We start from the raw sequence: 12,818 nt of genomic DNA on the forward strand, positions 1-12,818 counted from the left end.
ATCCTGGCCTCTCCAAGGGCCACCGGTGGGTCCCAGGGCAAGAGAGTGTGCTACTGCAATGCCCTGCTATCAAGCTGTCCACCCTGTCTCCACATCTGTGCCTGGCCAGGGAGACGTACTGTGTGGACACAAATTAGCAGGCTTCCCTTCCCTGATGCCCTTCAGTCCATTCCTGTTAAGTTTCAGTTTTGCAATCCTGGCGTGGCGCAGAGGTGGTGATGTGCGTGATACTTTAACATCAGTTTTCTCATCTGTAAAATGGACACAACTCGGTGTCTGACAGTCCATTCACCGTTCTTTCCCAGTCACATAATTTTTCCACATTTTAATATCTCTAAAATCGACCTGCATCAAAACCAATGGCACACTTTTCAGTATTCTTTTTTTATTCATATATAATAAGATCAATGGTGTCTTTTAAAAAAATATTTACTTATTTGAAAGGTAGAGTGACAGAGAGGAGAGAGAAAGGTCTTCCATCTGCTGGTTCACTCCTCAATTGGCTGTAACGTAGCCGCACCAATCCGAAGCCAGGAGCCAGGAGCTTCTTCAGGGTCTCCCACGCGGGTGCGGGGGCCCAAGGACTTGGGCCATCTTCTACTGCTTTCCCAGGCCAAAGCAGAGAGCAGCATAGAAGCACAGACAAGGAGCAACTGGGACTCGGACAGGCGCCCATATGGGATGCCGGCAGTGCACGTGGCGGCTTTACTTGCTACGCCACAGCGCCACCTCTCAATGGAGTCTTGAACTAAGCACAGGAGCAAAAAGATTGCTGAAGACATAAATTACTATTAACAATTCTTTAATTTGGCAAATTTAATTTTGTATTCTTAGTAAATCTTTGGAAAACTTTATCAGAATTGTACATATGCATAGTATCAATTCGACAAGGCCTGTTATCAAAATTAGCCAAATGGCTATCCCCTCCCAACCACTTTCAACTTCTAGCTCATTCTCTTCTGGTATATCTCCTCACATCTGAGTAACACACGTACATTACTGCTTTTCAAAAAGTATTATTTTAGGTCTTCCCACTATGGATGGCCAGGATTTAACCCTAATTACCCCACCCCCACCTCCACCAAACACTCTCCCAACGGAATCATATTGCAGTTTCTTTTATTAGTAGTAAATGCTATTCATAGGTTGGCCATGCACTGTACTGTAATTCCTTTTTCTTTTCTGGAAAATATTGTTTGCTTTATTGGTAATAACTGCCTTCTAAAAATGTACCTTGTTTTTATGAATCCATCCCTAATTCAGCTTGAAACGGCCCATCTTTGCAAGACTGACACAAAGGAGAGGACTTTTTTGACAAGTTACATGTCAGAACTGTCTTTATCCTACCCTTATCTTTGACATATGCATCTAGGTTAAAACCCGTATTCCTCAGAATTTAGAAGGCAGCATCTTTCAATTTTCATTGTCATTCTGTTGAGATGTCTGATGTGATGCTAATTCTCTACCCTTCCTAAGGGACTCCTTCTTACCCTCTGGAAGCTCCTATTGTCCCCAATATTCTGAAACTTTGTGAACATGATTCTCGAAGGTCAGATGGTATGGTTTTGGAAACACACCTGAGACATGTTCTTAACTTTCCTTGTAGGAGCACCTCCTGTTTTCTCTATTCTCTTTCTCCAACTCCTAAGTGAGGATCCTGGACCTTTTTTGTTGTTGTTGCTGTTGAGTTTGTTTGCTTTAATTAGGACTATTTACACTTTTGCCAACAGATACTACTTTACAGAGATAGCTTGAATTCTCTGAAATTAATTTCACTTTCTTGTGGGGTGCTCTGGCCAACCTGTTTCTTTTGTTGTTTTCTTTTTTAAAAATTTTCTTTGAGATAACATTTGAAATTTACATTATAAGCAAAGGCTTAATGGCTCCACCAAATAAAGAGTTCAACAACAAAGGTAAAACAATCATAGGCCAGAGGCCAGAGTTGAGATGCCAGAAGTAGTGGCACAGCAGGTTAAAATGCTGTCTGTTCCACTTCCAATCCAGCTCCCTACTAACGTGCCTAAGAAAGCAAAGGAATATGGTCCAAGCCCTTGGGCCTCTTTGGAGGCTCCAAATGGAGTTCCAGGCTCCTGGCTTTCGCCTGGCCCAGCCCTGGCCATTGTGGCAATTTGGAGTGAACCAGTGGATGGCAGATTTTTCTCTGTCCCTCTCTCTGTAATGCTGCCTTTGAAATAAATAAAAATACATCTTAAAAACACGCATGCACACAAATAATAAAAAAAACAAAGATCATAGCCTAGAAAAATAGGTAAGGGTTATCAATAATAATCAAATGAAAAGATGCTCAAATTTTAAAAGTAAAAAATGTATTAAAACTATATTAGCAGGGCCGGCATTGTGGCATGGCGAGTAAGTAGGGCCTCCGCCTGCAATGCTGGCATCACGTATCAGCACCGGTTACAGTCCCAGCTGCTCCACTTCCAATCCAGCTCTCTGCTAATGTGCCTGGGAAAAGCAGCAGCAGATGGTCCAAGTGCTTGAGCCTCTGCACCCATGTGGGAGACCTGGAAGAAGATCCTGGCTTCGGCCTGGCCCAGCGCTGGCCGTTGTGGCCATCTGGGGAGTGAACTGATGGAAGGAAAAATCTCTAACTCTTTCAAAATAAATAAGTAAATCTAAAACAAACAAACAAAAAACAATAGTAGCATATAATTCCTGTCATTTTGAAAGATTGAAAACAAGTCTGACACAACACTGGTTGGCTGGTTGGTTTCATTCTGTGACAGCACCTCACTCTTCTATCTACAGCAATCAGATGCCACGGAATTTTCTCCAATTGTCTGGCTTCTGCCAAGGTGGTTGGAGTCAGGCTGCTGGAGTCTGGAACCACAGAGAGAAAAGGCTAGGGGAACCTCTACCTTCAATCCAGAAACTTCCATTTAATTGAGTGGCCTCACTTTGCTAAGCCTGGGGTTCCAAGCTCCTGCAGCAGGATGGAGAGGCAGCTGGCTTGCTAAGCAAAGGAAGTGAGCAGCCCCAATGGTCTCCAGCTGATCCTTTTTTTTTTTTTTTTTTTTAAATTTACTTAAGAGGCAGAGAGGTCTTCCATCCACTGGTTCAATCCCAAAATGGCCACAATGGCTGGAGCTGGGCCAATCCAAAGCCACGGGTCAGAAGGTTCTTCCAGGTCTCCCACGCGAGTCCAGGGGCCCAAGTCCTTGGACCATCTTCTATTGCTTTCCCAGGCCATAGCAGAGAGCTGAATCTGAAGTGGACCAGCCGGGACTCAAACAACTGGCGCCCATATGGGATGCTGGCACCACATCCTGATCTTCCACTTTTAGCCCCATCTTGTTCCTGTTTCCAGAAGTTCCTAGCCTTGTGGGATTTCTTTGGGTTGTTTCCCAGATTCTCTACTGTTGTCCTAGGATCCAGCCCTCTGGAGTCCTCTAATTCAGTTTTCTCCACTGGCTTTCTAGTATCCAAACTTTTTTGCTGACTCCTCTTTGTCTTTATTCTCACAGGTTTATGCTGTTTAAAAAAAAAAACAAAAACCAAAAACCTTCCTGGGCCTAAACATGTGTGTCAAATCTACCATACATAGTCAACAGAGATGTTCAAATTTCTTAAAATTAAAGAACGATTTGCTTAGAACCAGATGAACCTGGCAGTAACCAAGATTTTACACTCAGCTCAACAGGCAGTTAACCAGTGAAGCTAAGGACAACCCTGTAGTGGTAAAGATTATTCTGTCTTATAGATGAGCAAATCAAGAAAAGAGAGGTTCACGGATTGCATCTCCAGATTCTGATAGCACATAGGCCCCATCTGGAAGGCTTTATTAGAACGTATTACAAATTTTAAAAATCAGGAGACAGCACATAAGAAATATCCTGATTTTCAGCAGGTCTTGAAACATCAGAAACTGGGGTGACGCTGGGTCTACACTTCCCTCGGCTACACTCACTGGAAGCGGAATCATGGCTGCCCCTTCTCAGTGTGCCTCTGCCTCCAGCCACATTTTTTTTTTTTTTTTCTCTTAAACCAGGAAACATTTGAACTTGAGACAGAAAAGAAAGAAACCACTTTATTTGGAAGGACAAAATGGAACTCAGAACATAGGCAAAAATCAATCTGTCCGGCAAACTGTTCCCTGGATGTCGCTGAGTGTCCACCTTGAGTGGGCTGAGTGGTTCCCTCAGAAACGAGAGAGGCACAAATCCAGGTGGAGAGTGTGCATATTTTGTCTCCTCCTTCCCCAATCCCATCGAAGCTGCATGTATCCATGCCAACACCTGTAGGACGCCTTTACTATGGCAGACAAGTTTGTCAAAGTCAAATTTTGATACATTCTCAGTGTCCCACGTGAAGGAAGTGGGGACGGGATACTCAGAAATTTGAGTTTTCTTTCTTTCTCATATCCCTCAAGTCTTTTCCTCTTATCTAGAGTGAAACTGAAAGTTTCACTTCAAATTATATTCCCAGGATCTTCTATGGAACAACAGCTCTCAAATCCTAGGCCTGGTGAAGCTTTTAGCCAGTAGTATCACTGCGAGAGAAACCTACTTCTAGAACCTTGGTTTTGCCATCTATGACATGAAGGCACCTGATGGGACATTATGGCTGTTAAGCTCCTGGAATTTCCTTGCTTCTTGCATCTGAAGATTGTCTCTGAGGTCTTCCTCGTTGGGCTGGACTATCCTCGATTTGCTCTCTCTCTCTGCATGCCCAGCATTTGTGTTAAACGAAGAGGTCCCACCCAATGTTAGAAGGCACACAATTAAGTACTGAAGGTAAGATAAAATTCTTCCACTGGCTCAGACGGATCTCAACATCTTGCAAGTTACTTTTATACTCTCCAGGGTCCTTCCAGAAGCATCAGCTTAGCTGACCACCTGCAGCATTCCAGCCTCCTGGAGGAGGAAGGAACCACCTCCTGACGGGAAGCCATGGGATCGATCACGGGGGTGGTGGGTCAAGCCAGTCCAGACAACGAAGCATGAATTGGCTGGAGGAACCAGAATCTGTGAGTGCCTTTTTACACCAGCAGCAGGGCTGACTGGACGCAGCAGAGGGTGAATGGCCTGCAAAGCCTAAAATCTTTACTATCTGGCCCCTTACACAATAGTCTGCCAATTCCTGCCAGAGAAGAGATGATAAAGAACAAAGAGATGAAGATGATGTTGGGGAACATAAATATAGTATACATATAACAAAAATCTGTGAGACAAAGACAGAGAAGCTGGGTGAATAAACAACAAAAAGCACAGATTCTATGAGCCTGATTACTCTGAAGAGGCAAGTCACAATAAAGTTGCTTCTTATACTTAACATGTGCGATTTAACTGTAGACACTGGTTTAAAACACACACACACACACACACAAATGACCGCAAGCCAACTAACTCATCTGGTACAGATGACAAAATGGTGGTGAGTTCTAACTTCTCAGGGAATTTCTGGGTGGCTGAAGGACTTTTTCAAGAGGAATTTTGACTCTGGTTTTCGTCCTTTATGGGCACACCTCCTGACTCTGTCCAAGTTCATGACTCCGTAGCGTTCAACACTGAAGCGTTGAAAGATCTCTTCTAATGAACAGGTAAGAATGGCTTTGTAAGCTACACCCTGCATTTTGTGTGTCTGAATTCAAAGAAAGAGGCTGCTCTAGCTTTTGGGCTTGATCAAAGCCATCTGTTTTCTTTGCTCTTTGAAACTGAAGTCATACTAACATTCAGTCTGGACTCTTCACACGGAAAGCACATTAAATAAAGACAACTGTAGCCTGACCCTGGGGAAATCGACTGGGATTAATGAGTGTTTACAGTTCTTGGCCTCTCATTCTCAAATTTCTTAGTGAAACCTCAGGGGGTTGTTGCTGAAAGCATCCGGCTGCAAATGATAAGAAAACCAGCCCAGCCTCAAGCAGAAAATCTGAAGGTAGGGATTGGGGAGCAGATTCTGTACAAGAACATGGGATGCTGTATCGGGGGGCACTTGAGTCACTTTGTGGATCCGCCCTCGAGATGCACAACACCCATCTGCTGGAAGGCAAGGCTTGCACGTTGCAACCGCCGTCTTCGCATGGAGAAAGACTGGAGCCACGCCAGCCGTAGGCGTTGGAGGTAGTCAGTGTGCGCATACAAACAGATCTGTTTTGTGAAGCCCACAGTGGAAAGCATGCTTAGAAATGGAATTTAACTGTGTGTCAGAAAACCACTCAGATTACAGGAGGAAATTAAACTAAAAGATCAGAAAGCTTGAGTCAGCATGCAGGCTCTTCTCCGTGGTAAAAAGGGGCCCAGGGTATTTAAAAAATAAGTCACATCCACTGAAAAAAGCCACACGTGCTTCCAGATGCTCTGAGGAAGAAGGCTCTGTGGCATGTCCTGATGACGCGCGCCCTGCAACAAGCTCACGTGCAGGTCTCCTGAAGCCCATGTTCTGACAAGAGATGGGGCTCTGGGGCCTGAGATTTCAATGCAGCCTGAAATCTCGGGAGCAAAGCCCTCACATTGTCTATCCGAGGCAGAAAAGCAATTACTAACATCTCGTGACATTAAAAAAAAAAAAAAGATATAATAAAAAATAAAAACAGAACCTCAAAATAACAGGTCAGCTCATTAGGCTGCTTCTTCAATCCCCGCTCCCCCTGTGGGACAGCTGTAGTGTCTCTGCAAGCAGCAAAGACAACTTCAAGAGTCACAAAATGAAATATAAAAGCTGATTTACAACATATTAAAAATAATCCCCTCCCTGAAGTAATTAAGTCTTTTTTTTTTTTTTCCCCCTTTTTCCTCCTGGCCCTTTTGCCTGGGACCAGGGTGCAAGTTATTCCTCCATCTGGGCCCAGGCCTCCTCTGCCTTCTGGTAGTACTGGTTGGCCAGACGGCCCTTCATGGCTTCCATTGCTGCCTCGGCCGCCTGGGTGTACAAGTCCCCTGAAAGACAGCAAAGCAGGGCACAAAGAGGTGAGCCACCTGTTGCTTTAGTCAGTCCAGTGTCCCCGACCCTTCCAGCAAGAGCAGCCTGAGTCTTCCTGAGGATCTCAAACTGCGGCTCTGGCTCTCTCTCCCTCTGCCTGATAGGTCTGACACCTCACAGGTGGGCGTGTGATCACACCTGGCCAATCAGAGCACTGTTCTGCCCCTCTTCACCCTCCAAACTGCAAGGATTGGTCAAGAGTTAGGCATGGCCAACCAGAGGAAGTCATTTCAATGACCACAGTGATTGGTTTAGAGGTGGGTGAGTGAAGCAGTTTGAGCCAATGAGAATCAGGCTGAGGACTTTGGCTTAATGAAAGTAGAAGAATTAAAAGACTATAAGCAGCTTCATGTCAGCTCAGAGAACAGGTTTTGCCACCAAATGAATTTGTGCAAAACTTACAAAATCACTTTTGGTTTTCAGAGCTTTCTGGATTTAGAAATTTCAAGTCAGAGGTTATAGATTTGCATTATTATTTGCTAATTTTTAAAATACAACTCTGCAGCTTTTAAACCTAGCCTATGAAATCCGATGCCTGTGAAATCAGGAGTTTAGTGGGGTTATTACACATGATGGATTGAGTATTTATGTCCCCCCCCCCGCCCCAGACTCCTGTCACACACATTCGTATGTTGAAGCCCTGATCCACAACGTGACTCTATTTGTAGATAGGTCTTGGAGAAGGTGACAAGTTAGGGAGGGCCTAAGAGTGGGGCTCGAATTGCACTGGGCTGGTGCCCTTCAAAGAAGAGGAAGAAACAGCAGAGCTGTTTCTCTTTCCACTACGCACAGAGGAGAGGTCATGCGGGGACACAGTAAGAAGCTCACTGTCTACCAGCATCCTGGTCATGGACTTCTCAGCCTTCAGCTCTGAGAGAAATCCATTTTTGTTGTTTAACTAATTCCACCTATAGTGTTTTCCTGCGGCAGCCTGAGCACACTAACACATTATGCAAAAAATATTTACTTTGTCCATCAAGCAAGAGTGGATACGCAGAAGGTGGTCTATCCACGCACTGGCCTATTATTTGACAATAAAAAGGAAGAAGTACTGATACACGTTACAACATGCAGAAACCTTAAACACACTATGCCAAGTGCGAGCAACAGGCCATGCATTCTATGATTCCACTTGTATAAAATGCCCAGAGTAGGTAAATCCATAGGGGCAGAAAGTATAGTCATGGTTGCCAGGGATTGTGGGACAGCATTGGGAGTGACTGCTAACCTGGGTGGGGTTTCTGTTTGGGAGATGACAATGTCCTGGAATCAGAAAGCGGTGGTGGTTGAACACCATGAATACACTAAAAACCACTCAACTGTATGCTTCAAGATGGTGGAATTATACCTTATGAAATCTCTTAACTCATTTTTTTTTAGTTAAAAAATAAAAAACAGCCCTAATGTACAGGCATCCTTTGGCATTCATGGGTTCCTGGACCCCTGTGGATACCCAAGTCCCTTCTATAAAGAGTATTTACAGCATTTGATAATAACCTATGCACATCCTCCAGGATACTTTAAATCATCTCCAGATTCCTTGTAGTATCCAATACACTGTGTTACACTGCTGTTTAGGTAATGGTGACCAAAAAAGAAAAAAATACTGTACATGTCCAGGACACACTTTTTTCTGAAATGTAAAAAATATAATTAAATATATTTATTTGAGAGGCATAGGAACAGAGAGAGAGAGGAAGAGAGAGAAAGAGACAGAGACAGAGACAGAGAGAGAGAGAGAGCTCCCATTTGTTGATTCACTGGCCTGAAATAGCCAGGGCAGGGGCAGGGCAGGGCAGGGCCATAGTGGGGCAGCTGGGAATGAAATCCAGGTCTCCCACATGGGCGGCAGGAAGCCAGATACTTGAGCTATCACTGCTGCCTCCTAGAAGCTGCATGAGCAGGAAGCTGGAGTCAGGAGCCAGATCTGGGCACCAGACCCAGGCACTCTGATACGGGATGTGGGGCTCTAAACTGCAAAATTAAACACCTGCTCCTGAATACGTCTGATCTGTAGTTGGGAGCTACAGACGGGGAACCTGTAGGTACAGAGGACCAATTCTGTGACTGTTAAAATCAAAATGTTTATCTGCAGACCAGCTCCACAGAGGCCCCTCCTGGGTGAACAGACTCACCTCAGTGTCTTGTCGTAATTCCCCATGGAGTAGCAGTAACACCCCCCCACCCAGCCCCATCCCACCGCAGGAGCAGGTCCGGCAGACCCCACCTGATCTCTGCGGGTCCTTGTCCAGGCCACAGCCGCCTGTGAACAGCATCTCGGCCTCTCTGGCCAGCAGTGTGTAGCGGGGCTCATCTTGCACGCCGTCATACTCCCCGCCCTCATCGCAGTCCGTCATCTCCAGGGCAGAGTTGTACCAGTGCAGGGCCTCCTGCCAGTCTCGGCTCCTTGCCAGGAGACACAGGGAACAGAGTTGATGTTACAGTGGCAACGGGCAGGAAGCTGGAGGGCCAGCTAGCAGAAGGGGTAAGTTCCAGGATCCCCATGGGGCCACCACCTCTGGTTTGTGACCCAGAGCTCCTGAGGTCGCTGCGTCTAAGGGCCATCTTTGTACTGTGGGATTACTGTCTCATTAGGAGAGCAGTCAAATCACTTCCTGGTCTAGCACAGTTCTCCAAAGACGGAAGTGGGGCTTCTTGAGGAAGGGCTTTTTTCTAGACTGCATGAAAACACCTCACAGGCTGGCATCAGCAGTGGCTGGGGGACCCAGCTAAGCTGCCCTGTTGCTTGGGTTTGAGATGGGGTGGGTGGGGGACCCTCAACAGAGGTCCCTAGAACAACTGGAGCCAACAGCAATCACCTGGCCCCATCACACACTCTGTCCCCCAGCACGGTGTGGAGCTCACCCATCTACTTGTGTAGCCCTCCTATCCCAAGCTCTTCCCTCCAATACAGCTCACACATGGCCAAGTCACCACCAGTATAGGTGAGTGCCAGCCAAACCCACACAACACAAAATGTAGAGCAAACAGGGCAGCAGACTCTCTTCCTTTGAGTGTAAACTGTGGAAATAACTATTTAGAGTACATCAGGAAAGAGCAAAAGGAGAGACACATACAGAAGTTCTTGAGACTCCTGACACCTTGTGGGAGCAGCAGCTTGGCTAACTTGCTGTCCTTACCCCATGGTTACGGCCTCTCCTGACATCTATCTGATCAGGCTCTGGCCTCGAGGCTCGGCTCCTGTCAATCTCCCTCCATGACGCTGCTACTCCCCAAACATACCAGCTCCTACCTGCCCTGGGCCTTTGCACCTGCTGTTGCCATGCCTTGGAACACTCTTCCTGTGACTCCACACAGGCTCCTCACCACTCCAGTCTCAGCCCAGATGTCACCTCATCAGAGACACTGTCCCCAGACAACCTGTTTCTCACCATCACCACAATCTTTAATTCTCCTTGTTCACTTGTTTACTGGGGTCTCCCCCAATTAGAATGCAAGCCCCAAGAAGGCAGGAGCCTGACCATTTTGTTTACTGCTGCAAACACAGCAGGTTCAATAAGTGTCTACTGATGAATAAATGTAAACAAGTAAGAGGTCAGCATTGTGGCTAAAAGGGTTAAGTTACTGCCTGCGACACCGGCATCCCATATGAGCAATGGTACAGGTCCCAGCTGCTCCACTTCTGATCCAACTCCCTACTAATGCGCCTGCAAAAGCAGCAGGAGATAGCCGAAGTATCTGGGCCCCAGCCAACCAAGTGGAAGGCTGAGTAAAATTCTAGGCTCCTGGCCTCTGCCTGGCCCAGCCCTGGCTGTTGTGGTCATTTGGGGAGTGAACAAGCAGATGGAAGATCTTTCTTTCTCACCTTCTCTCTCTCTGTAACTCTGTCTTCCAAATAAATAAAATAACATATTATTTTCAAAAATAAGGTTTGTGGAAAAAAGGGGCCAGTGTTCTGGGGCAGCAGGTTAAACTACTACTTGAGATGCCGGCATCCCATATCAAAGTGCTGGTTTGAGTTCTAGCTGCTCCACTTCCAATCTAGCTCCCTGCTAATGCACCTGACAGGCACCAGCTGATGGCACCAGCTGATTGGGCCTCTGCCACCCAATTGGGAGGCCTGGCTGTACTTTTCGGCTCCTGGCTTTGGCCTAACCCAGCCCCAGCTATTTGGGCCATGAACCAGCAGGTGGAAGATCTACCCCCCTCAACCCGCTATTTCTTCCTTTCAAATAAATAAAAAAAAATCTTTAAAAGCAAGTGTGTGAAAAATGGAATTAAAATATGCTTATTTTAGTGCAAATTTGAAGCCCATGCATAGTTTTTTCATAATTCCCACTTTCCAAAAGCTTTTTGATGACTCCTCATACTCCTATTTTACAACATGAAAAAACTCAAGATGAGGGAAGTTAAATAATTTGCCCGTGGTCACTGGACTGGTGGTGGGGTGGGGGGTTTCTAGACCAGAACCTGGGTCTGTCTTGACCTTGCAGGGGAAGCACCCAGCTGCAGCCCCGGTTCCCAGCGGCTCCACCTGAGTGACAGCCACAGTACCTTTCTGGGCTGAGGTTCTGACCGGTGTCAAAAGCTCGTGCCACCAGGATCATGGACTGTCTGTCACCAGCTTCAGCTGCCTTCAGTAAGTAGTCGAACCCTTTCGTTTTATTCTCTTTCGTGTCCTGTCATTTCAAACCAGAGAGGAGAGAAGAAGAGCAAATGAGGCTCGCAGAAGAGGCTACCAACCTCTCACCCATCCATCTCCTCCCCACTCCTTGACTTATTTCAGGAGCTCTGGGCTGGGGTCGCTGTAGGATTGCACATCAGTGGTTTTTAGTATATTTACAGAATTGGGCAACCAGCCCCACAATTTATTTCAGAATATTTTCATCAACCCCCAAAAGGGAATTCCCATACCCCTTAACTGTCAATCATCCCTCACTCCCAAATCTCCCCAATTCTGCCTGGCCCTAGCCAACAGCTGCTCTCTGGGCCTACCCTAGACATTTCACATAAAGGGCCTCATGCGACATATGGTCCTTTGTGCCTGGCTTCTATCTCTAAGCGTGATGTTTTCAAGATTAATTCATGGTACACCATGTGTCAGCACTTCATTCCTCTTGATGGTCAAGTACTATTCCAGTGGATGGGCATTTTATTTTTTCATTCACACATGGATGGACATTAGGTTGCTTCTGCTTTCTGGCTAATAGGAATAATGTTGCTTCAAGCATTCACATAACGAGCATTTCTGTGGCTACGTGTTTTTATTCTCATGAATATAGATACGGCTGATTGAATGGAATTGCTGGGTCATAGCCTTTTCAGGAGCTGCCTGCCTGTCTTCTTGTGGCTGTACCACTGGACATTCCCACCAGCAGTGTAAGGGGCTCCTGCTTCCATCCTGCCCCCCACCCCACGATCTGTCCCACAGCAGCCAGAGAGACGCTGGCCAAAACCTGCCAGGCCACATCACTCTCTCAAGCTGCTCCATAGCTTCCTGTCTCACCCAGAGACAAATTCAAAGCCCTCATGTTGGCCTGTGAGGTCCTTCTCAACCTTCAAGCTTTGAGAAGTATGGCAGGGAGCCCCCTGCTGTCACTCTTCTTCAGCCTCCCCCAATATGAGCACTGATTTGAATTACGGCTGCTCCACTTTCAATCCAGCTCCCTGCCAATGTGCCTGGGAAGCAGCAGAAGATGGCCCAAGTGCTTGGGCTCCTGAATTTATGTGGGAGACTAAAATAGAGCTCTAGGCTCCTGACTGTTGCCACCATTTGTGGAATGAACCAGACAATCTCTGTCTGAACCAGAGATCTCTGTCTCTCTTTCTATGTAACTCTGCCTTTCAAATAATCTCTTTTAAAAAAAAGTCTCTGGGGCAGACGCTGTGGTACAGCGAGCTGAACCACTGCCATC

General features: G+C 46.2%; 1 protein-coding gene across 1 annotated transcript in view; it reads right to left on the reverse strand.

The window, feature by feature from the left end:
- Positions 1 to 4,031: 4,031 nt before the first annotated feature.
- The window catches only part of EEF2K (eukaryotic elongation factor 2 kinase), a 66,621-nt gene continuing 57,834 nt past the window's right edge, over positions 4,032 to 12,818 (reverse strand). The window contains exons 16-18 of the mRNA XM_062180635.1: positions 11,458 to 11,582; positions 9,170 to 9,348; positions 4,032 to 6,899 (exon numbers count right to left, since the gene is read on the reverse strand). Coding sequence (XP_062036619.1) covers positions 6,790 to 6,899; positions 9,170 to 9,348; positions 11,458 to 11,582 — 414 coding nt within the window. The 3' untranslated portion in view covers positions 4,032 to 6,789. The remainder of the gene's footprint in view (positions 6,900 to 9,169; positions 9,349 to 11,457; positions 11,583 to 12,818) is intronic.

This window comes from Lepus europaeus, chromosome 21 (assembly GCF_033115175.1).
Source record: "Lepus europaeus isolate LE1 chromosome 21, mLepTim1.pri, whole genome shotgun sequence".
Lineage (NCBI taxonomy): Eukaryota > Metazoa > Chordata > Mammalia > Lagomorpha > Leporidae > Lepus > Lepus europaeus.